Source organism: Petaurus breviceps, unplaced genomic scaffold (assembly GCF_028583685.1).
Source record: "Petaurus breviceps papuanus isolate PSGF00001 unplaced genomic scaffold, PetGlider_PUasm1.0 90778, whole genome shotgun sequence".
Classification (NCBI taxonomy): domain Eukaryota; kingdom Metazoa; phylum Chordata; class Mammalia; order Diprotodontia; family Petauridae; genus Petaurus; species Petaurus breviceps.
This window is the reverse complement of record NW_027187343.1, coordinates 3090635-3116984: the sequence shown is the minus strand read 5'-3', so window position 1 is coordinate 3116984 and position 26350 is coordinate 3090635. Positions and strand designations below refer to the sequence as shown.

General features: G+C 38.9%; 1 protein-coding gene across 4 annotated transcripts in view; it reads right to left on the bottom strand.

Moving 5' to 3' along the window:
- The window catches only part of SMYD3 (SET and MYND domain containing 3), a 1085127-nt gene that overhangs the window by 554670 nt on the left and 504107 nt on the right, over positions 1-26350 (bottom strand). The window contains exon 1 of one of the 4 annotated variants that reach the window (XM_069069141.1): positions 679-809. The exons of the other annotated variants lie outside the window; for them this stretch is intronic. Within the exon in view, the coding sequence (XP_068925242.1) occupies positions 679-684 (6 nt within the window). The 5' untranslated portion in view covers positions 685-809. Of the gene's footprint in view, positions 1-678; positions 810-26350 lie in introns of those variants that run through there. 4 annotated transcript variants of the gene reach the window in all.

Genomic DNA, 26350 nt, shown 5'->3' with positions numbered 1-26350 from the left:
AGGAGCACCAGCCATGGAGTCAGGAGAACCTGGGTTCAGATCCGACCTCAGACACTTGACACACACACAAAAAAACTAGCCGTGTGACCTTGGGCAAGTCACTTAACCCCAATTGCCCTCCCCTCCCCCCTCCGAAAAGCAAAAAAAAAAAAGAAATAGAATGGCAGATCAGTGGAATAGATTAAGTACACATTACACAGTAATAATTATCAGAGGTGGTTAGGTGACACAGTGAATAGAGCACCAGCCCTGGAGTCAGGAGGACCTCAGTTCAAATCCGGCCTCAGACACTTAACACAAAAAACTAACCTTTGGCAAGTCACTTAATCTGAATTGCCCTACCTTCCCCCCTGCAAAAAAATAAAAATAAAGCCCCTTGAAGTAGCATATGAAGTGTCTCCAGCATAGAAGAACCTGTCACATATGTTTCAGTGTCAAAGCCCTTGGGAACTCATGGTTACCTTCACACCAAGATGAGCTATGGGAGTAGGTCTATGTGGAATCAACCTTGAAACTTAAATATATTTTGAATTGAATAGAATATTAAGAGAAGAACCTCAAATAACAATGTAACTCAACTGGAAAACAAGATTAGATTGACAAAAATCCAGTTTCCATGCATCTTTTCAGGAGTACATCTGAAGCATTTCTAAAGAAGCCAAGGAAAGTGAATCCTACCTCCATTATCTGTTAAGGGTGCCCAGGATATATTCCATATTTGACTCCGCTATTCATTTCTATGTGTCCTTAGACACTCATTTAACCTCTCTGTTCTTTTGCCTTGTCAGCTATAAAGATAACACCTTGTGACTTCCCTCTCTGGAGGGTTTTCTGAAGGATCCAACACCATGGTAACCTAGAATGCAAATATAAATTTGCTACATGAGTACTATAATCTTCCCCTTAAGCCTCTGTAGGAAATGTCAAAGTCTTTTTCCAAAACAACTTTCTAAACCAGTCATGTTAAATGGCTAAAGAAATGAACAGTGCCCAAAATAAGTATAACATGTGAGGTGTCTATAATTGTCCTCTGGCTTTCTTCAAGCTAGATCACATTTCACCCCCATTATGCTGTCATTATATAGTTTCAATCTTCACCACCCGCACAGGAAGCTAGCACAATGGTAAACAAAGTGTTCAAAATCTTTTTGATGAAGTGATGTTAATTGTGCTCCAATTATTTCCAAGCCCCTTTAAGGAAATCTATATACCATATATGAGGCATTTGGCACTATTTTCCACTAACTCTAGATTGGTTTGACTGTGACTCAGTGAAAAAAAAAATCATCTCCATGAAAAGGCAGGACATTAATCTTGGGTTTGGCTTAAAAGTCAGGAGGTGGCCCTTAGCAATTATAATTAGACTTGGAAGGCTGTGTTTCCCCTTTCTTAAGGTTCAAGATCAAAAAACCTTTCCTTCTAGAATTTTCACAAAATCCTGTCTCTGCTGCTTAAAATGATTACCCCCAGAGTTAAGTGTAAAGGACCCTTACTACAAATGCCATCTGGAACATAAAGCGAATGGCCATCTGGAATCCCATTAAGCTGTCTGGGCCTCTCTTCCCAGGCCAGATCACTCTGCACACAACTCCCTTCCTAAGATGAATGTGGATATAAATACTAATAGGAAAATGACGTGAATAAATTAATGTAGGACTGAAGTCTTTATTATTCCAGCTCAAAGCATGTACTTTCTTTGCTATCTGGACCTTTCCAATTCATTTCTTTCTCTATTTTGTTTTCTCCCTTTGGATAGATATTGTCACTATTGAATCTTCCCAGGATGGGAAGGGGGAATAGAACAAAGGAATGTAAAAAGAAGAAAAATATCAATATATCTGACCAACTCGGTGTTGAGAACTCTGCTAAAAATGTTTTAGTGGAGGGGAAGTTTGAAACTATGAGCTGGTTTTTCCCCCTATGTATTTTCAATGAATCCTGAAGTTTCCATATTCTAATTCACAAGGTTATCAAAAGTTTCTCTAAAAAGTCAATTCAATTCCAAGTGATAGTTGTTAAGCACCTACAGTATGCAAAGTGGAAATCTAAAGTTTAGATGAGATAAAGCCCCTGTTTTATTTATAGCAGGTATGGCACATACACTGATAACTGATTTATAAAATATATAAACATACCAGAAAGATTCAAAGTGCTGAGAAAGATAGTCATTAATAACTAGAGGTCCTAATAATATTAATAGTTAGTGCTTATGACACACTTTAAGGTTTGAAAAACTTCAGACACACTGTCTGAAACAGGATTCAAACTCAAGTCTTTCTGATTCCAAATCCCAAACTCTATCTACTTTGCCACTTGGATTTATGGAAGAGATGGCATTTGAGTTGGGCTTTAAGGAAAGGAATTAGCATTTATTAAGTACCTACTATATGCTGTGCACTGTGCTAAGTGCTCTATAAATATTTCGGAGCAGCTAAGTGACACCAGCCCTGGAGTCAGGAAGACCTGAGTTCAAATCTGGTCTCAGATTTTACAGTTAACTAGCTGTGTGATCTTGGACAAGTCACTTAACCCCAATTGCTTTGCCTTCCCCCCTACCCCAAAAAATATTATTTCATTTGATCCTCACAATAAAACTGCGAGGTAAGTACTATTATTATCATTTCTATCTTACAGTTGAAGAAACTAAGGAAGACAGAAATTAAGTGTCTTATCCAGGATCACATGATTAGTATGTGTCTGAAATTGGATTTGAACTCAGGTCTTCCTAACCCTAGGCCCAGCACTGCATTACCTAGTTACCTTTGCTTTAGAAAATAAGAATTTTGTAGAAGGAGAAGAAAGAGGTTTGGGGGCATAGGAGAAATTATGAGCAAAGGTCTGCAAGTATGAAAGTAGATGGGATGGAGAGGATACTCAAAATAGTCCAGTCTGGGTAAAGTATGGAGTACAGGGAAGGAATAGTATGAAATAAGACTGGGAAGGGAAGGGAAGATCTTGAATGCTAGGTAAAGAGTTACTTGGGGATTAACAGGGAGCTACTGAAGACTTTGGGTCTAAGGAGTGACATGATCAGATCTATTCATTTTGTTATCATTCAGTCATTTCAGTTGGGTTTGGCTCTTTGTGATTCCATTTGGGGTTTTTTTGGCAAAGATGTTGGGATGGTTTGTCATTTCTTTTTCCAGCTTATTTTACAGATGAGGAAACTGAGGCCAACAGGGTTAAGTGATTTGCCTTCAGTGTCTGAGGATGGATTTGAACTGAGATGAGTCTTCCTGACTGCAGGCCCAGCACTCTATCTCCATTACACCACCTAGCCACCCCCCCCCCATTTATTCAGAAGGAAGATTAATTTGATAATATGAAAGATAGATTAGAGGGAAAGAATGGAGGCAGGACCAGATGTCAGGAAGCTGTTGTATTCATCCAGGTGGGTGAAAATGAAGATGTGTGCCAGGTAGTGGCGCTGGGACAGATGTGAAGGGTATTGCAGAGGCAGAATCAACCAAACTTGGAAGCTGATTAAATATGAAAAGCAAGAAAGATGACAAAGTTGAGGATTGTCAAGACCAAAACATTCATTACACCTAAGTAGTCAGAGGATCTAAATATATAAACCCATAATCCCAAGGCATTTTTAAAAAATGAAAATGTTTTCTAGTGAAGATATGATGCATGCTGACTGTTCAGCCTCCCCCAGTCTTTCTCTTATTCCTCCCACCCAGGTAGTTTCAGGAATTTCATCACAGGGAGCATTTAGCACCCATATCACTCTATGGGGGAAAGTCATCATCACTTATCATTTATTTCCCCAGAGACATTGATGAATACAAGTCCCTCTCCTCCCTACTGAGGCTGAATTCCCCTCCCTCTGTCCTTGACCTGAGCAGAACCTTAAATAGCTAAAGTATTAACGAGTTCCACTTACAGACAAACAAAGGCACACAGATCAATCAAGATCTGTGTACAAAGGGAGCCAGCAAGGTGAGAAGCAAGAAAATTTAATTTAGCAACCAAGATGCTTCAAAGAGAAGAGGATTGAGAGGAAAAATAAGCATCCTGATAGTAAGCTGGCGGAAAGGTACCTCTCCTCGGGACAAAGGGAGAGGCTAAGGAAGCAGAGTAACATCAAGGGTCATGTCCAAGATGACTTTTTTTCCTTAAACTAGATTCATATCTCAAATAGGGCCAAAGACAGTAGTGGTGAAGTGGAAAGAGTCGGAGGATCTGGGTTCAAATCTGTCCTCCAATACTTGTTCCCCTGTGTAACCTCAGATAAGTCAATTTACCAGTGTGGGTCTCAGTGTCCTCATTTAATTTCCATCTTCTTTAGTTTCTTCAACTGTAAAACAGGGCTGATGTAATAATAGTACTTCCTCCTGGGGTTATTTGTGAGGATCAAATGAGATAATATTTATAGAGCACTTAGCACAGTATCTAACACATAGCAGGCACTTAATAAATGCTAATTCCCTTCTCTCCCTTCCTTTAAAGCCTTCTCTGAGAAGGTGGGCATCTAGGTGGTGCAGTGCATGACCTGGAGTCAGAAAGATCATCTCCCTCAGTTCAAATCCAGCCTCAGACACTAGCTGTGTGAACTCTAGGAGACTGGATTAGGTTACTTCAAAGGTACCTTCCAACTCTTTTCTCTGGTCCTTCCATCTTAAGGTAACCAAGATGGCTTTATTCCTGTCAAAATACAAAGCCTGAGTCCTTTCTAAGGGGAAAATCATCACAGCCTCTTGGCAAAGAAGAGTCAGGGACAGCTGACACTGGTCTTTGCATCTATAGATGAGCTGCGTGTCCTAAAGTGGATTACAATTGTTTACAGTGGAGAAACTCATTTCTGTGTCCTCCCTCCTTGAGATCTTCCTACATGACTGGGCAGGCTGGAAAACTGTATAAACTACTTTACAAAAGTGGTGCAACTTTGTTAATGGTGCTCATATGGCCTTGGCAGTGGCCAAGCCCAAAAGATGTCCTACACAGAGATGACTCCATACTTTTTGCAAAGCCTTATATGCACTAATTTCTCCCAAATTAATAAGAAATGTAGCAGGCCTTCTCTCTTTCCTAAGGCATTAAAAGGGAAAAGAGTTGCAAAGCAAGTATGCCCATGGAGAATATTCGGAAATCTAAAACATTTAGAAATTTCGCCTTTGGGGGAGACATTAACAAACACAAACCACTCTTGCTCCAAGATCTTTACACAAAAATCGCCTACTATAAATGCAAACATGTCGTTAAACATGGCATTGCCACTAAAATGAACATTTACACTTAGCCCACAATGTAAATTAATGAACTAGCTTTCCTTCCTCCCACACTCCAACACCTACGATGAGTCATGCTCCTAATAAAGGGCACCCAAAAAGACAGGGAAATTTATCATTATTATTGGATGATCTGCTCTGTACAAAAGATATCCTCAAAAAACTGAAATTTATCATGGGGGAAAGTGGAAGGCCAAGTGATTCAACAATTCCATTCACTTCAATACTTATTAAGTACCAACTGTATGCAAGGTATAGGGACGAAGGATACAAGCACAAAATAAAAATCATGCCAACCCTCAAAAACTTATATTCTATAGGTTGTTGTCAACATCTTTTAAAGCACAACTAGGAACTTAATTTCAGAGAGTTTATAAAAACATTCTTATTGATAAATAGCAATATACTTCTGACAATTGATATTATTAATGTTAGTATTTTGGTGCTATCTGAAACTTATCACTAATTTAATTAATAATAAAGTAGCATTTGGGAAATATTAAAGATAATTATTAGTTAATGATAATATTTTCAAGATCTCTGAAATTAATTTCTTGGCAATGTTTTAAAAATGGAGAAGATGGAGTGGTACAGTGGCTACAGTACCACTCCTGAAATCTTGAGTTCAAATCTAGCAAGTCACAACCCTAATTGCCTCCCCCCAAAAAAGGAAAGATGATGTGTGAGCTTTTTAGGGGGCACTCAATTTTCAATTCTGTCTTTGTACCTCCAGCACATGCCTAGCACACAGCAGAAGCATAATGTGTTTGCTGAAGTGCCTTATTTAATGACGTAGCTGATCCCTTTCCCCCAGTGCAAATTTCACTCCTTTGAGGACATCCTCAATATAGAACAGATCTCATGCAAAAACTTCATTTCATGACTTACTCATTTCAAAACAGGGGCTGTAAGGAGCTTTCTATTGGTGGTTTTGTGGACTTGGCTATAGAAAAATACACAATTCAAGCAAATCAATGAGGATATCTGCACTCTAACCCTCAAAATCTGCCCCAGTCATAAAGAGCAAAGTGCCCAATCAACCAATTCACATAATTCCAGAAGATAGGAAATATAATGCTTGGATTGTTCTGATTTGGGGCACTGAAGAATTAATTCAAAGCTCTCTATTATTCTGTGTTTACTGTATGTAAAAAGAGTTTATTGGCCCACTCATCATTCCAGAATTATAAGTAGCTAGATAACTAGCTCATATGGAGCCAATAACCTATCAGTACAGAAGCCTTTACCTCATAAGTCTGAGAAATCACATGACAATGGAGGAAAACAAAATGGAAGACATTTGCAAAGTGAAAACAATATATAGAACGTAGAGCAAGCACTGAAAATCCTGACAGTGCACTGTCATTCATATAAGGTCATTGGAGAAGAATGTAAGGAATTAAAAGTCAAGCATTTGGAAAAGTAGTGTCTGAATAAACACTGTAGAACTGTATTTAGTCAAAAGACCTGGTTTTAAATCCTATCTAGGTGGCACAGTGGAGACAGAGGGGTGGGCATGGAGTCAGGAAGACTTATCTTCCTGAGTTCAAATCTGGACTCAGAAACTTACTAGCTGTGTGTCCCTGAACAAGTCACTTAACCCTGTTTGCCTTAGGTTCCTCATCTGCAAAATGAGCTAGAGAAAGAAATGGTAAGCCACTCTAGTATCTCTGCCAAGAACACCCTTCCTCAGGGTCATGCAGCTAGTAAGTATGTAAGGCCAAATTTGAATTCAGGTATTTCTGAATCCTGGCCCAGGACTCTATCCACTGAGCCACCTCTCTGCTTAATATACATATATACATACATGTATACACACACATATATACACATGTATGCATACTATATGTATGCATATGCATGTATACTATATGTGCATTTAGGCAACGCATACACATATGTATATAAAACTATCCAAATAAATAGAAGGCAGGAAAGGCATTAGATGACCTCTAACATCTCCTTTAGCTGTTTTATGACCTTTTAATATGTTTGGCTGGCTTAATTGAAAATCAGTAGGCATGAAGACCACTTAAAACCAAAACATTATATCCAACCCTAAAGGCCTTTCATCTTTAAAACCAGATCAAAATGCAGTTCACAGATACATGATATAGTTATATATCTACCTTCCAGGGAGATAAGTTCAAAGTCACCCATGAACATTCTTAAAATAGTCTTTTCTATGTCACTTTGAGGATGGATAAGTCAAATGGGATTTCCTTCCATTTTTCTCCTGTGTTAGTATCTTTTTCTGCTAGACCTTTGTAAAGAAATCTCTGATAAGGACAACGAGAAAAAAATAATATCACATACTATTTTTAAAAATGTATTACCCACATAATTTTTTCTGCTTTAAGCAAATATTTTATTTTGCCACTAAAAGTCAGAAGGGGAAGAGGAGAAAAGAAAAAATGATGTTACACAGTTAATTGTTTCTACAGCAGATGTTCAGAAAGTAAATCCAGAAGAGTAGCCAGTGTTGTATTTACTGGTTCCCTCCCCAAGCAGTAACAAGGCTAGGACATGCTTCCCTTTCATTTTAGAAAACAGGGTCATTTATATCTCAAGTGCTCCTACCAAGCCTTCAGAATGGCTCTTACGGCTTCAGAAAGCCACAACAGACTAGTTTTGAGAAAATTCTTTTGGAGACAAAAATCCCAAATATTAGGGGTAAGGGTGTGGGGGCAAGGAGAAAGAGTGCTGAATTATGAACATAAATGAATAAACAGGATAGTTTTAGATGTTATATGTTGTTTGCGTTCAGAATTTCACAAATCTCCCCCATGTCCCTTCTGAATTCTTTCCTATTTTCTGAGCACATTGACCTTACTTATTACTTATATATACTTATAAGCTAGTAAAAGTATTCATTTCATCAAATTCTTATTAAATATCTAATAGGTGAAAGGTAAAAGGTTCTTGGGTCTGGGGACCAAAATAAAAAGAAAAGAAGTGATACAGACTCTGTCTTCAAGGATCTTAAAAGTATCATGTCAGAGATAGTGGTAGGGAGGGGGATTAGACAAATATCCAAGGAACTATGAAACAAGGTAATGGTCTTTCCACAACATTGCCTCAGATTATAAATATCAGTTTGCCCTAGTTCAACTCATCTCCAGACCCAACTTTTTTATTAGACAAACTCCATTCCAGTGTTCACAGAGAAGTCCATTTTCTCTCCACCAGAACACAAACTCCCTTTCTCTTTCCCTTTCCCTACCCCCCTCTCTCCCCTCCATCTTTACCCTGAGGCCTCCCAGATTGGAATAGTCCTCAGTACTTCTAGACTCTATTCCCAATGAATAACAGGACGACATGAAATCAAATGAGATAATATTTGTAAAGAGCTTAACATGCTGTGTCCACATAATAGACATAATAAATGCTTGTTCCTTTCTTCTTTATTCTCCCTGCATGTACATCTCTTATATTCCCCCAAATACTGAGTATTTACTTAAAAAGAAATACAAACCTTGGGGTAAATTGATCAGAGCATAACTATTTCTTGAGGGAAAGGAACATTTTATCTTAGAATGACCTGTCTTCAGAGAGTATATCTAGTACAGTGCTAAATGATGTTTATCTAATGATATTTAAATGTTGATACTGGTATCTGATTATGAAGCAAAAGGCATTCTATCTTCCTCATTATGAGCCAAGTTACCTTGAAAGTTCAAAAATGTTAAGACAAAGGTCTTTGAGTTATTCATGTACACTGAGTTAACTAAAAATATGCTCAGCAATTGGAAAGTGCAGTTCTGCCCTATTGCAAATATATTTTAAATGACTACATAGATTCCCTGCATCCCAATGGATCAGTCTCTAAGCAATAACTGGATAGTTAAGAATTTACATATTAGAGAAAGTTATGGCTAATACTTTTCAAGCTTTAATTATGCCACAGTTACTCCATCACTGGGAGGTAACATAAATATCTCTTACCACATTTGCTCCCATCTGTCTTGATCACAAAAAAAAAAAAAAAGAAAAGCCACTGCTACCAGGTAGGGATCTGTTTCTAAGAATGAGACCAAATCACAGAACAACCTGGCAATGAGGATAGATATTAGGAAGACTTTTCTCCTATGGCAACCAGATCTCAGGGAGCTGAATCTTTTTAAAGTTCCAAAATATTAGTCTTTTTAAGAGCATCTCCATGAAGAATCAGATTTCCCAATAGAATATTGGAAGAAGGTGTGGGGTAGGGGAAAGGGGTAATGAATAGGGAGAAAAGGGGCCTGGGATTGAACATCACCTCTGCCCCTTACTGTCTGTGACATTGGGCAAGTCAAAGCACTTCAAATCACCTCTCTGGGTCTCACCATCATCATCTGTGAAAGTAAAGATCTATAAAGTCTCTTTTCAATCTAGTTATAGGAGTCTACACCTCTGTCTATTCAGGCACACCTCCTCTTGATTCTCCCCTTCTTCCTTCTCAGTCAAGTCACAAGAATGAGGACCAGGTTGGTCCACTCTGGCTTCCAAAGCAGCAACAACATTCTGATTTCTCTTTCTGTGTATTTGTTGGTTGAATTCCTAGGTAGCAAGCTGCCTCTCTCAGGTTGATATCTGCACTCAGAGGCCCCTTTCAATACAGAGAAGTTACAGCTTGGTGCATACTAAATTAGGCCATTGACTACAGAATCCCCTTACAGGGATGGGATGTTCACTTTGCCACAGCAATAAACCTAGCCATCTGCCCCTATGTCTCGCTGCCTGTCATCTATATTCTGCTACCCTGTCATCGTTGTTTTTAATTACACAAGAACCTATCACAATTATATCAAGCCCTAGTGGAAAGGCTTTGTAAAGCTGCAAAAATCTGCTCATATATTATGGGCTTCCAAATCCTCAAGTTTCCCAGAAACACATGTCTCTGATTACTGCCTTAAGGATTTGGATCCTTGGTTCAGATGAAAGATGTGCTATATAAAGCAAGATGTTGCCAATGAATTTCCCCCGGGTTGAAGATTGGAGGAAGCTAAGATGCTAAAATTATTTTAGCTAATGGGCTTATTCTCCACTGGATCCACACAACAACTTGAATAGGGAGTTACAGGTGCACCCGGAGAGGTAAACAGCCCTCTAAATAAGTAACAAGCCAAAGAGCATCAGTACATGGGCAGCAACATTCCACTATGAATTATTAAAGCCTGAGCTGGTCTGCAATTGAGTGTATGACTGATTTCTAAGTAAAGATATCTTTCTTGAATGCTGCTACTTTAAGGTAAAAATAAACACATTATTCCCTTGCTACTCTTCTTTCTTTTTCCCCTCCTTGATGAAAAATGAAACAGTTTTGTTGGTTTGTAATTGATGTGTCTGACACAAAAAATCCACTCCATGAACTGGCATCCATTGAAACACACAATAAGGGAAGAAAATCATCTCGACATGTAAAATAGCACGTTTTGACATGAAGTGAAGCCACTGAAAAATATATGAGGAAAGACCATGGAGCATTTTCCATGGTGACAAAAGGCTACACTATCTGAAAGGTGAAAAATAATAGATCACCTTTGCATGAAGCTTGGAAGTTTTTATAGGGCACTTTCCTTGGAATGACCCAGGGTGGGGAGGTGGGGGTAAGTGAGACTGGAGACGGAGATGGAGCAAGTATTGTTATTATCCTTTGACTTATGAGAAAACCGAGGCTCAGATAGGTTGAAAAAAATCAGAGCCAGCATTTGGCCTCCAGTGTCTTCAGACTCCACACCCTTCAACTTTTCCACCATACTATGATGCCTCATCACCATATTTTTCATTCATTTGAGAAAATATAGATTTAAAAATGCAACCCAAGACAGGAAGACACAAGTGTGGTTTTAAGTATGGCATACTAATGGTCAAGACCAGACTCTTAAGTGAGAGGGGTTGTGTTCTTGGTGAACCATATACCTTTCATTAAAACAATTATAAGATTGTTACTTTAAATACTGAAGCAAGATGTATCATGAAACAGAACTATCTTTATAAGGAACTCAATTCAAATCATCAAGGAGTGCTGGCAAGCAGGGCTAAAAGTGACCATCACACAAAAGAAAAATGGAGAGTCACATGAAGAGGCTGAAGCAGGAGGAGTAAAGGCATCATCAAAATTGTTAAAAAGAGGAGATGGGAAGATGGCAGAATGTTAGGAAGCAATGTGGTGAGTTCCTCTTCAAAAACTCCTCCAAACAGATATAGAAAATGAACTAGACTGGATCTTGATGGGGAATTCCAAAAAAAAGTTTCAGTGAGTCATTTGTCCAGCCCAACTGTACAAAAAGAGATAGGCAAGGATGTCTATGGGCTCTAGGGCAAGATCATACCACATACAGAGCCCTCCAGCACCCAGGGAGAGGCTGTGCCCCAAGGTAAGAGGAGGTCCCAAATCTATACAAGGCCTCCACCAGCTTCAGACCAAGCCACCACTCTCCCCACTGTCCACCTATAATGGGCACTGCAATGGGGAAAGGTACGTACTAGAAGTCAGAAATTTGTGGAGCTCATATCAGCAAACATACTTTGCCCTGGTTCAGACCACATTGGGAGTGCTAAAAACGTGTAAGTCTTTAGCCTGTCCCTGAGATACTATACTCAACACCCCCAGGAAAGCTACAACAGGACTGGCCCAGACCTTCGCTCTAGAACTTCCTCAGAGCCAAGCCCTAACATCAATTTCAAAGTCAAGAAGTACAGTAGAAGGATGAGTTAAAAAAAAAAAAGGAACCCCATCATAATGAGGTATTATGGTGGCAAGGACACTTGAGGCACAAATATAGAAGAAGAGAAGGACTCCAAAATCTCTATGAGCAATGCCTGAGAGAAAAATTCACCTTGGACACAAACTCAACTAGAATCCCTGGAGAGGTGAGGAATTTTATTTTATTTTATTTTATTTTTTGCTTTTTGGAGGGCAATTGGGGTCAAGTGACTTGCCCAAGGTTACACAGCTAGGTTTTGTGTGTGTGTGTGTGTGTGTGTGTGTGTGTGTGTGTGTGTGTAAGTGTCTGAGGCCGGATCTGAACTCAGGTCCTCCTGACTCCAGGGCCAGCACTCTACTCACTGTGCCACCTAGCTGCCCCAAGGTGAGGAATTTTATAAAGCAAGAGTTTAAAAATGCTTTGTTTTTATAAATGGAATGAGAGGAATTGATGAAAAAAATGGAAAAGAAATAAGAGATATGGAAGAAAGCATTGGAAAGGGAATTAATACCTTGGCACAGGAGATACAATACCCTGAGAAAGCAACAAACTCGCTAAAAACTAGAATGAAGCAAAGCAAAGCCATGAGGAAATAAGAAATATTAAAACAATGTCAAAGGGGAGAAAAATAGAACATATGCTAAAAACAATTGACTTTGAAAACAGGTTAAGGAGAAAAAAATGTAAGAATCTTTGAATTATCTTAATGTCATAACCAAAAAAAAAAAAAGAGCCTAAACATCATATTTCAAGAAATCATGGGGGCAGAGTCAAGATGGCAGAGTAGAAGCACTACCTCTGAGCAGCTCCTGGCTTCCACCTTCCCCAATCAATGTAAAAAGGGGGCTCTGAAAAAACTTTGGAGCTGCAGAACCCACAAAATGACACAGAGAAGCTGACCTCCCATTCAGGACAGCCCAGCAGGCTGGCAGGAATTGGGCAGTGCTCATGGGCCAGAGGTTTTAGCCCCAGGGCGGGCCTGACCAGGCACCAGCTGCAGGGACTCCAGATCAGCAGCAGCTGTGGCCATTTCCAGAATTATCAACACTTAGATGGAAAGGACAAAGTGAGAAGTAAGTGCAGTCTGGACTTGGGGACCCAGTAAGTGGGAGTGTGTGGCTTTTGCCCCCGGGGCGAGAAGCCGCTGAGAACCTGGCACAGCCAGCCAGCACCACATGGCAGCTTCAGCTCCTGGCCTGCAGAGTATAGGGGGACCTAGTGACCAGTCTGAGGGGTAATTGCTCTTGCTTTAACCTGCTTGGATCTGGATTGCAGTCTAGGGTGGAGGTCCTAGGGCATGTGTCCAGCTAGCCAGAGCGTGTGGAGGCCTCAGAGAGGGCACCCATCTAATACCTCTGGCAGCTGAGAAAACCCCAGCATTTGGGATGAAAGCTCCCCTGTCTGGTGGCAGAGTCCTACTGTGACAAAAAGCCCAGGGGTCAAGTGACTGAGGAGTGACATGACCAGGCAAAGGAAACAAAGCAGACAGAAGATTCCAACATTAGACTCCTATTTTGGGGACAAAAAGGGGCAAAGCATGGAACAGGAGGAAGACAGTGAAGTCAGAACTCCTGCACCAAAAGCTTCAAAGGAAAATACAAGGTGGTTACAGGCCATAGAGGACCTTAAGAAGCAGATAAAAGAAGTGGAGGAAAAATTGGAAAGAGAAATGAGAACAATGCAAGAAAATTATGAAATGAGAGTCAAAAGTCTGAGGAAAATCACACCTTAAAAAACAGACTAACTCAAATGGCAAAAGAGGCTCAAAAAGGCAATGAGGAGAAGAATGCCTTAAAAAGCTGAATTTGCCAGATGGAAAAAGAATCTCAAAGCTCAGTGAGGAGAATCATTGCTTCAGAATTAGATTGGAGCAAATGGAAGCTAATGATTTTATGAGAAATCAAGATGCTGTTAAACAGATCCAAACAAAGGAAAGAATAGAAGGCAATGTGAAATATCTAATGGGGAAAACCACTGACCTGGAAAATAGATCAAGGGGAGATAATTTAAAAATTATTGGACTACCTGAAAGCCATGATCAAAGCAAGAACCTAGAAATCATCCTCCAGAAAGTTCTCAAAGAAAACTGCCCTGATGTTTTAGAACCAGACGGTAAAATAGAGGTTGAAAGAATCCACTGATCACCTCCTGAAAAAGATCCCAAAAAGAAAACTACTAGGAATATTATAGCCAGGTTCCAGAATTCCCAGATTAAGGAGAGAATATTACAAGCTGCAAGGAAGAAACAATTTGAATATTGTGGAAACACAATCAGGATAACCCAGGATCTGGCAGCTTCTACACTGAGGGATCAAAGGGCTTGGAATATGATATTCCAGAGGTCAAAGGAGCTGGGATTAAAACCAAGAATCACTGGGGCGGCCAGGTAGCACAGCAAGTAAGAGCACCGGCTCCAGTGTTGAGAAGACCTGGAGATCGAATCCCGGGCTCAGACACTTAGCACCCACCCAGAAACACCTGGCCGTGTAACCTTGAGCAAGTTACTTAACCCCAATTGCTTAGGGGCGGCCAGGTGGCTCAGCGAGTAAGAGTACCGGCTCCAGTGTTGGGACGACCTGGAGATCGAATCCCGGGCTCAGACACTCAGCACCACACCCAGAAATAACTGGCCGTGTAACCTTGGGCAAGTTACTTAACCCCAATTGCTTAAAAATTAAAAAAAAGAAAGAAAACCAAGAATCACCTACCCAGCAAAACTGAGTATCATGTTCCAGGGGAAAATATGGTCATTCAGTGCAATAGAGGACTTTCAAGCATTCTTGAAGAAAAACCCAGAGTTGAATAGAAAATTTCACATTCAGATACAAGAAGCAAGAGAAACATGAGAAGATAAACAGGGAAAAGAAATCATAAGGAACTTACCAAAGTTGAACTATTAACATTCCTAAATGGAAAAACAATAATTGTAACTGATGAAACTTTTGTCAGTATGAAAATAGTTGAAGGGAATAGAAATATATATATGTCTATATATGAGGGTATATGGGCATATGAATACATATGTGAATGTGTGTATATATGTTTACAGGTATACATAGAGGGCACAGGACCAATTTAACAGGAAGGGATGATACTTAAAAGGTGAAATTAAGAGGTGAGAGAGGAATATAATGAGAGGAGATGGGGAGAGACAGAATGGGGTAAACTATCTCATATAGAAGAGGCAAGGGAAAATGGTTACAATGTAGGGGAAGAATAGGAAGGCAAAGGGGAATGGATCAACCTTATTCTCATTGAATTTGGCTTGGGGAGGGAATGAAATACACACTAAATAGGGTATCTCACCCTACAGGAGAGTAGGATGGAAGGGGATGAGAGGGGGGATGTTGGAAGGGAGGGCAGGCTGGGGGGAGGGAAGTTGGAAGCATCCACTTTTGAAAAGGGATGGGATCAAAGTAGAGAATAGAACAAGTGGGAGGTGGGATAGGAGGGAGGGAAATATAATAAGTCTTTTACAATATATCTACTATGTTATTGTTTTGCATTAGCTACACATGCACAACCTATACTGAACTGCTTATCTTCCCAGTAAGGGTGGGTGACAAGGGAGGAAGGAAATGAATCTGGAATTCAAAGTTTTAAAATCAAATGTTTAAATATATATACTATTATTAATACCACTTTACATGTAATTGGGAAATAAGATATACAGGCACTGGAGCATAGAGATCCATCATGCCCTACTAGAAAAGTCGAAAGGGGTATGGGAGAAAATATGGGAGAGAACAGAATGGAGAAGGGGATATCCTGTGGGACTGCTATTTTGGGGTGGTGGGTAGGGGAAAACAAGGAGAAAATTTGTAACTCAAAATCTAGCAGAAATGAATGATGTAAATCAGAAATTAATAAAGCACTTGAAAAATAAAAAAAAAATCATCAAAGAAAACTACCCAGATTTCTTAGAACCAGAGGGCAAAATGAAAAGAGAAAGAATACAACATTAACCTCCTGAAAGAAATTCAAAATTGAAAACTCCTAGGAACATTATAGCCAAAATCTAGAGGTTCCAGGTCAAAGAAAAAAAAAATAACTGCAAGCTACCAGAAAAAAAAAAGAATTCATATATGACAACCTACAGTCAGGATCACATATGATTTAAAAGTGGAAAACTTAGAGCACTATATTTCAGAAGGCCAAGGATATGGGCCTACAGCCAAGAAAACTTTCAAAGCAAAACTGAGTATAATGCTACAGAAGGGGAAATCGAATCTTTAAATGAAAAAGAGAATTTTCAAGCATTCCTGATGAAAAGGAAAGAGCTGTGGAGAAACTCCAAAGTTTAAACCCAGGAGTGAAAAACAACCAAAAATAGTAAGCATGATACAATGAACAATGAGATAGAATTAAACAAGAATAAATGGCTTCCATTAAAATAAGGGGAGACAATACATATGTTCTCTCTGAACACTACCTTTATCAAGATCCTTAAGGGGAGTTTTTAATTAAACTACCTGGGGTGGTTCTACTATGTCATGATGATCTTGAAGGAATGGAAAGAGAGGGGAAGAGGAATGGACTGAAAGAAAAGGGAAAGGAAGGTTAATGAAAATTATCTCATGTAACTAGAGTGAACAAGTATTAATCTATACAAATAAGGAGGAAAGGAAGAGGGGAGTGGCTGACACTTCAATCTGAATCTCAACTGAACTGGTCAAAAGAAGGAAGAATACATTCACACATGCACATATACACATGCACACGCACACACACATGCACATGCGCTCATGGTATTGTGTACAGAAATACATTTCACTCAACAGGGAAATAGAGAGAAAGGGAAGCAGGAAGGGTTGAAAGTAGGGGAGGAATTATAAGGAGTCCTAGGCAAAACAAATTCCAGGCATGTACAAAAATATTTATAGCTCTTTTTAAAGAGGTAAAGAATGGGAATCTAAGGGAATGCCCATAAACTGGAGAATGGATGAACAAGTTATGGTATATAAATGTGATGGAATACTATTGTGTAAAACTTTTATCAGCATAATGACCAACCAGGATTCCAGAGAACTAATGAGAAAGCATGTTATATACCTCCTGATAGAAAAGTAAAGGCCTCAGAAAGCAAAATGAGATAATTATTTTTGACATGACCAAAGTAGAAATTTATTTTGATTGACTTTGCATGTTTGTAATAGCTTTTGTTTTTCTTATATAATTGGCGAGGGGAGGTTGAGATAGGAGAGTGACTAAGTAGATGTTGGCTAATTAAAACAAATAAATTTTTTAAAAAATTTTAAGTAAGAAGAGATAGGCTGGTTGTGTAGAAAAAGTGGAGTATGTAAAGTGAACAGCCAGAGGATTCCACTGGTACACACACACACACACACACACACACACACACACACACACATACACACACACGTCAGAAGAAAGCAAGGAAGGCCTCTAGCACACTGAAAAGAGCCCCTGTGACAAACCTCAGGAATAATATGGACAAGAATCCCACTAATCCCAAGATTAGCAGGCATGGACGTTTTTTCTACCATTGAAGGCAACTCCCAATTCTCTGAGATCACAGATTCATTTTGTTATTTGAGACATCTGTTTATATATCAGATGGCTTAATAGACTATCAGGTGTAGAGAGAAGGGACCATTTTATCTAAACTTTGCATTCATCAGTGTAGTACTCAGTCCAATGTAAGCATTGAACAAATAGTTGTTGTAGATGAGAAAAACTGGCATTAAATATTAATGAAGTGCCATAGGAGTTCTGAGAAAATAAAGCACATTATTATACTTATTCATATTGGAAGAAAAAAAAATTAAATTTACCTAGGATAACAATCAACAAGCATTTATTAAGCGCCTACTACATTTCTGGCACTGTCTTTGGTGCTGAAGACACACATTAAAAAATAAGATAGCCCTTGACATCAAAGAGAACACATTTCACTGGATGGTAAGGTTTATAAGCCACATTGACATAAATCAAAGCAAATGCTTTCACTGAAACTTTATTTTGACCCATTCAAAACAGTGTCAATTGCTGACAGAAAAAGTGATGTTACAAGGTCACTAAATCAAGGCAGCAGCATTATAACAATTTTTAAAATCTCAGTTTTATTCACAGAAATCTTACTTTCAAGGAGTCCTAGAAGGTAATTTTATGCTGCTACAGGGTTACCTGTTTTCACATTTAGACCTCCCTGTCAGCAAAGTCTTCCTTATACTAATTTAAATCCCTTTCAGACTAACAGTCTCTTATGTCCATTTCCTCCGTTCTCAGTGGGAAATGAAAATTTTGACTCAGAGGACCTAAGTTCAATGCACGTCTCTCTGCTAGTTATTTCCTGTTATCCTGGGTAAGTCATTAAACCATTCTGGGCCACAGTTTCCTCATCTGTAAAATAAGGGAGTTCAACTAACTAATCTTTAAGTTCCTTCCCATTGCTAAATCAATGAGCCTATCAGCCCAAGCATCATAGAAAGGTGTGAGATGGGACACAACTGAGAGATAAGTTCCAGGGTTCAGGCTGTCATGGTTTGGAATCAGGGAAGTGACAGAGTACTAAGCTGGATGAACAGCCATCTCCATTTGCCACACTGACTTGTTTTCTGTCTACATGTTGTTGTTTTTTTTTAACTTCTGTGTGGCCATCTCTAGTTTCTTAAGTTCTTTCAAGTGAAGACCTCTACCCTCTGCTGCCCTCCTTGTTCTCCATGGTAACAGCTGAGTATAGGCATCATCTGACAAATAACTAATTACCTCCTTTAGATAATGTTTCGTGTTTCTTTTAGAAATATCATCAGTTAATCTTCTCTCACCCTTCTCTTTTCCAGAAGAGACAATTTCAAGTCTCACAATCAATCTTCTTAACTCTAATGTTTCAGTCTTTAAATGTCTCCCTAATCTCATTTTCAAATCCATCACCTTCTTTCCTGAGAAGAAGACCAGAACTAAGCACATAACTCCAGGAGGAATCTGACCAACGCTCAGTTTTAGGAGCAGAGAAGGAAGTCCTTAAAATTCCTATGTGCAAAGAGGTAGTCTCAAAAGCTGACCTAACAACATCAATTGTTTCTGGGAAAATGTAATTCTAACTAAAATAATTACATAAGAGGTGGTTCATTCCATAGCAATGATGTCATAAATTACTGTGTTCCTGGGTGACCAAAATTCAGAAGAAAAATCTAAAAAAAATTGTTATCTGAGGAAGATGTAGTGACTACATCATACTGAGGTTGGCTGGGCTGACTGGGCATGATGCTCTGACATCCAAATTCAGTACACTCACAAGGTACAAGGTCCATGCAAGTGAAGGGGTACTTGGAATTTCATCTGTATGGTGCAGTCCCAAAGGCCCAAGTCAATAGTACATGGAGGATTGGGTGCGGGTGGCAAGGGAGAGAAAATGGAAATGCCCAAAGATGAGGATGAGACTTAAATATGATTAGAGGCTGGGGAGAATGAATGGAAGAGTTAAAAATTCCAACACCTTTGACCCAGCAATACTACTTCTAGGGCTGTATCCCAAAGAGATCATAAAAATGGGAAAAGGACCCACATATACAAAAATATTTATAGCAGCTCTTTTTGTGGTGACCAAGAACTGGAAATTGAGGGAATGCCCATCAATTGGAGAATGGCTGAATAAGTTGTAGTATATGAACGTAATGGAATACTATTGTGCTATAAGAAATGATAAGCAGGTAGACTTCAGAAAAACCTGGAAAGACTTATATGAACTGATGCTGAGTGAAGTAAGGAGAAGCAGGAGAACATTGTACATAGTTACAGCTATATTGTGTGATGATTGACTTTGATAGACTTAGCTCTTCTCAGCAATGCAAGGACCTAAAACAACTCGAAAAGACTTAAGATAAAAAGTGCCATCCACATCCACAGAAAGAAACATGGAGTCTGAATGCAGATTGAAGCATGCTATTTTCTCTTTTTTTTGTTTTGTTTTGCTTTTTCATTTTCATGGTTCCTCCCATTCATTCTAATTCTTCTATACAACATGACTAATGTAAAAATATGTTTAATAAGATATATGGAGAGCCTATATCGTATTGCATGCCATCTTGAGGAGGCAGGAGCTGAGGGAGGTGGAGAAAACTTATAAACTTATGGAAGTGAATGTTGAAAACTAAAAATAAATAAATTTATTTTAAAAATTTCCAATATCTAAGTAATATGGCAGAATGAGAAGGTAAGTATTTTTTTTACCACCCTCCCCCCTAAAAAAAACTTCCTGGCTTCTACTTTAAGATCAAATGAGTTTGTACGTTATTTCTGGAAAATAAATCTTTTGTATGAAGCTGGGGATGGTAAAAGCTATTACCAGAGTAGCAAGAAAATGATGTTAAACCTTAGTACAATGTGTAGAGGGGTGGGTGCTAGGGAGAGAGGAAGAAAAATGAGAATAAATTTTGATAGCCCAAGCATGAGGGTTCAGAAGGCAAATTCCTTCTCTACCCTAACCTCATAGTAGAAATAGTGATGGCCAACACATATGACCAAGAGCAATTAACCTTTCTGAGCCTCAATTTCCCCATGTGTAAAATGGAGACAATAACACTGGTAGTATTATTTGTGAAGATCAAATGAGATCATGTATATAAAACACTTTGTGCTATACAAATATCACTGAATATTCAGAGTTGGAATGGACAACAGTAGCCATCAAGAACAATCTATCACTGAAAGAATCTCTACTATGAAATGCACAATTATCTGTTTGAAGATAAGAGAAAGTCCACTATTTAGTTAAATAGCCCACTTCACTTTTGGACAACTCTAAAAGTGTTGGGAAGTTTTCCCCAACTTCAAGCCTAAATTAGCCTCCTTGTAACTTCTACCCTCTGGTAGCACAGCAGATAGAGCACTGGGCTTGGAATCATGAAGACTCCTCTTCCTGAGTTCAAATCTGACCTCAGACACTTACTAGCTATGTGACCCTGAGCAAGTCACTTGGACCTGTTTGTTTCAGTTTCCTCATCTGTATAATGAGCTGGAGAAGAAAATGGCAACCCACTTCAGTATCTTTGCCAAGAAAACCCCAAATGGAGTCACAAAGAGTCAGACATGCCTGAAAAAAGAGTGGAACAGCAACAAAGCTTCCACCCATTTTGCTCTTAGGTCTGTCCTATGAAGTCCAAACAAAACAAGTATAATCCCTCCCACTCTTCAAATACTTGAAGACAGTTTTCATATTCCCCTTTTCCCTCCAAACCCAAGCTTTCTTTTCTGGAAGCTAAACATGCCCAGATCCTTCAACCTCACATGACTATACTTAGTATCCTCTATCATTCTGACTATCCTTTTCTTCGTACTCGCTAACTTATCACTGTTCTTCTTAAACTGGGGTACCCAAAGCTATACAAATACTCTATGTGTGAACTGACCAGAACAGAGTACAGATAATGTCAGCACCTTCTTATTTCTACACTCAATAAGGCATTACTTTTTTAGGCTGCCGCATCACATTGCTGACTTAACACTTGATTTACAATCAACTAACACCCTCCCCAGATTTTTTTCAGACAAACATATCTCCTACCCCATCTTGCTTTTATAAAACTTATTTTTTTGAACCCAGGTTTAAAATTTTACATATTCTTACTGAATTTTGTTTCATTTATTCATCCCAATGCTCTAGCGTATCAGGATTTTTTTTTTTTTGGTTCCTGACAGTGACCCAGGGTGTTAGCTTTTCTCACCAGCTGTGTATCAACTGAAATGTGGCAAGCATCCTATCTATGCCTTTATCTAAGTCAATAATAAAAATGTTAAACAGCAAATGTCCCTGGAGCATTCCGGTGGAAACCTCCTGTGAAGGTGACATTAAATCATTAATGACAACACTTTGATCCAATTGTCCAACCAGTTCCAAATCCATCTAATTTATAATTATTTAGTCCACATCTCTCCACCTTCCACAAGAATAGCATGTCATTTTATCAAATCTGGTTTAAGTATATTTACAGCATTCTCCTGATCTATCAGTTTAGCAATCCTGTCAAAAAGAAAAAAAAGGGAAAAAAAGGAAATAAAATTAGTCTGAAATGACCTGCTGTTTTCCTCTTGTTGTTACTACTGTTCTTGTTTGGAAACTCAAGGCATGGGGCAGCCAAAGGGAGGGTGACTTGGAATGTACAGAATTTTAGCTAATGATGAGATTTGAGAGCCAAAGACTAGTGAATTCTGAAACCTTTACAATCTCAATATTTTTCTTTCCCTTTCCTTTCTTTCCTCTCATCGTGTGTGTGTATGCATGTATGTATGCATGTTCTAAAAAGCAAGTCTTTTTGAAAATGGCCTTATTAAGCCTAGATTGGTGGGTGGATGTCCAAAAGTGAAGTGGGCTATTTAACTAAATAGTGGACTTTCTCTTATCTTCAAACAGATAATTGTGCATTTCATAGTAGAGATTCTTTCAGTGATAGATTGTTTTCCAGGTGGAAAGTCACAGGTCAACAACAAGAAGAGGGGCAGAAATGGAATTACTTCATTCAGAAGCATCTGACACTGGTGAGATACTAATCATTCCTTCCTTGCCCCTTCTCCTATCCCCCAGTTTGAAGCTACTGCTGGCACAGGACACCGAGTTACTGTCGGGGGCACTGACCTTATTAGTGAACTGTTTGTATAAGGACACTTCTCTAGGATGTCTTACAGCTTGCCTATGATGGCTTTCTTTCCTTATCTGCCTTCATAAAACCTCCCTGTGGGAAGTGTGTGTGTGTAAGTGTTTTCCTTAGTAGCTATTTTTAGGCCCAGAAGATATGCCATTTCAAGAGAAAAAAGCAGAGATCTTCACCTAGGGCTGAAGAAAGGAGCAGTGAACTACACCTGGGGCTGAGGGATAAAGATTCAAACTGGGATTGGCTCCCCTGTGTTGCAGACGTCTGTCTGACCTGAGTCATAGTTTGGTGATAAAACGTTACGTTAATAACGTCCCCCTGAAATGCTTTGTTGTGGCATAAAGGGGTCACTGACTTCTCAAAGGCTATTCCACAGGAGCATAAGATCAGGTAAATTCTAATAAATCAGAAAGGTTTGAGCATGGGTGAGAGTGACTGATATCACGTGCAGATCAAGTCTAGCTAAATTAAGACAGAATCATCATCAAGTTGGCTACAGCGTGATAATATATATTTCTTACTATAGCAATGTGGAAGCCCTAAATTAGGGTTTGCATGACATGCACATGCACAATAATGATGTCTTAGGTGTTGAAGTACTGGGAGATGATGCATTGGTTGGGAGTATTATGTGAGTTTCATGCATTGTTGTACTTGGCTACTTAAAAATATAGCTATGTCTGTAGATATAGACACGTATATAGAGATAGAAATATAGATATAGACACAGATACACATATAGACATAAATACACATGTAGATATGTATGCAGATATAGATAGAAACTTTTTGTGGCCAGAACTATGATTATATTTGTAAAAGGAGCTTCCAGAGAAGAATTCCTCCTTATCAACGAAAATTAGCCCCTTACATATTATAGTCTAAGAGAGTAACTTGGAGTTGGTTAAATGTAGGTTATACTCTAAGAGAGTAGACATGGAGAAGTTAAATGATTTGCTTAGGGCTACCCAGCCACACGTAGCAGAAGTGGGGGGTCAACTCAGATCTGGTTCCCAGTTCCATAATTCCAACCAAACTCTCGGTCCTGAGCACTCATCCCACAATACCTTCTAGATATCTCAAACTGGATGTCCCTTTGTATTCTCAAATTCCACACGTTCAAAACAGAATTCATTATCTTTCCTCCCAAATGCATACTTATTATGAATTTCTCTGCCACTGTCAAGGTCAACACCATCCTCACAATAACCCAGGGTTAGAAACTTCAGTATTATCTTCAACCTCTTACCCCATATATCCAATCTACTGCCATATATTATAATTTCTACCTCCACATCTCTTGCACATGTTCCCTTCTCTGCAGTCAATCTCCTCTCTAGTTTATGCCCTCATCACTTCTTACCTGAGCAACTGCAACAGCATCTAATTGATTTCCTTCCCTCAATCCTCTCCCTACTTAAATCCACCTTCTGTTCACTTGCCAAAGTGATTGTCCTGAAGCATGAGTATGTCCATCTCACTATCCACTCATTAACCTTCAGTGGTATCTTATCACTTCAAGAATCAAATACAAATTCCACCATTTAACATTTAAATCTTCACAACCTAGCCCTTAATGTTAGACTGACTGTTTCCAACTCTGAGGCCAGCTTTCATTCACTACATCCACATGACACCTCTTAAATATATTTACATGTGTATACATGTGTGTGTCACTCTATGAAGACACATATATGTATGTACACATGTATAAATGTGTTTGTATATGTATATTCTGGACACAAGCTGTTAGAATAAATTCCAATGGACGTTTCAAATTCTGTTTTTCCTGGAATTTTTATATCAAATATATCTGGAAATAAGTGAAGAACCATAAGGGGTTTGGAAATCTTTACATACACACACTAATATACACAAACACATACACAAAGATTTTGGTTGTAATGGATTGTATTACTGACTCAAGTTCAATTATTTCCCTACTATGCCAAGGACTGACTATTGTCTAAAATCTTCATACTATAGAATACCTCACCTGTGTTATAAGAAAGCTTCAGGAACCTATCTTATCCAGCAAGCCCAGGTAGGTGCCATTTGTATGAACCCTGGACTTTGTCAGGGGTGACTACAAGTGGCTGATGAGGCAAAAGGGACAATGGAGGAAGGAAGCCTGCTCACAGACACCAATTACTCATTAAGCCCTGCAGTAAAAAACCAGATTGCCACACCCTAGCAAAGGCTCCAGCTTTAAATTTATAGCTCTACTTACTAGTTGTGTGACCTTGGGCAAGTCACTTAATCCCAATTACCCTGCCTTCTCCCCTCCAAAAAGCAAAATAAATAAATACATTTATAGCTATAGTCTCTTTGACCTAGTATCTGATTTTTTTTTCTCTTCACAAAGATTGGTCAAGTTGATTACATATTAATCTGAACAAATGGATGATGGAACTTTGTGAGGAGTAAAAGTTCATCCCTTTGTTTAGATTACGGTGCTACAGACCATGAGCAGAAAGGCCTTGTTCTAGGTGACATTTTTACACAAAAATAATAATTTACATTCGTGTAACATTTTGCACTTAAGAAAACTTTCACATACAGCAGGATAGTAGAGTGAAAGGACCACTAGATGTGGCATCTAGAAGTGTAGGCTCAAATTTTAGCTCTGTCCCCCACTATCTACATCACCTGGAACAAGACATGTGAGCACTATGACCTTCAGTTTCTTCCTTTATAAAATGAAGAGGTTGTACTGGTCTCTCCTAGCTCTAAAAATCCTATAATGATTTGATCCTCACAACAACCTTGTGGGAAGATGAAATATATGTACCAGTAGGGGGTTTCACTGGGTTAAGATAGAGTTGATTGGTACTTAATTCTCCCTATCTCTTTGGATAGAAGCAGGACACAATCCTTCCCTGTCCTTTCCTATCTCTTCACTAGGGAGTTCTTGAAGGTGTGATCTTTTCTCTGGTCATTGTCTTTAAATCTCTATCTATTTTCCTCTTTAGATTTAATCAATCATGACATATAATGAGGCAGCTAGGTGACCTAGTGACTAGAGTGCTGGACTTGGAGTCAGGAAGACCTTAGCTAAAAATCTTACCTCAGATGCTTACTTAGCTGTGTGACCCTAGGCAAGCCTCTCTCAGCTTCAGTTTCCACACCTGTAAAAGGGGGATGGATAACAATAGCACCCAGCTTATGGGATTGCAGCCAGGATCAAACAAGATAAAATATGTAAAGCACTTTGCAAACCTTAACGAACTACACAAATGCTAGTGATTTTTATGCCAATTGGCTCACTTTTTCTATTTTTGTTCTGGGGGCAGTATCATAGTCATAGGTCCAGGTGATCTCTTTATTTTATAAAGCTTGTACCAAATAAAAAATTATTAGTACAATCACAATAGCTCAGAGCCCCCCATTTGAGAAAATTCCTAGAGACATTTAGAGAAAAAATGTTTGTCTCTATATCCTAATTTAGATTTTTGTTTCTTTTCTTAGCCCTGGCATCTTTATTATTGAAGCAAAAATTAGGATACAAGAAGTCTTTGGGCAAAAGAAGTGAGCAGGGTATATTACAGTGCATATTAACTTGGTAGGCAAGGGGAAGGGAAGTTGGTAAAAGAATAAACCTTTTATGGAACTTCTCTCAGACCTTGAAAAGGTGAATATAACCAGTAGCATCAGTCAGTGTCTTCTGCTCTGACCTGTCCATAAGAGTGTAACGGCCCTCCTTGGTCTCTCCCTCTTCTGCTAAAGCTGTCTTCCTTTCATTTTTTCTTTTTAGTACCCCCAAGATTCAATCCTCCATGCCCCAGTGAAACCCCTATTACACAAGTATCATTATTCC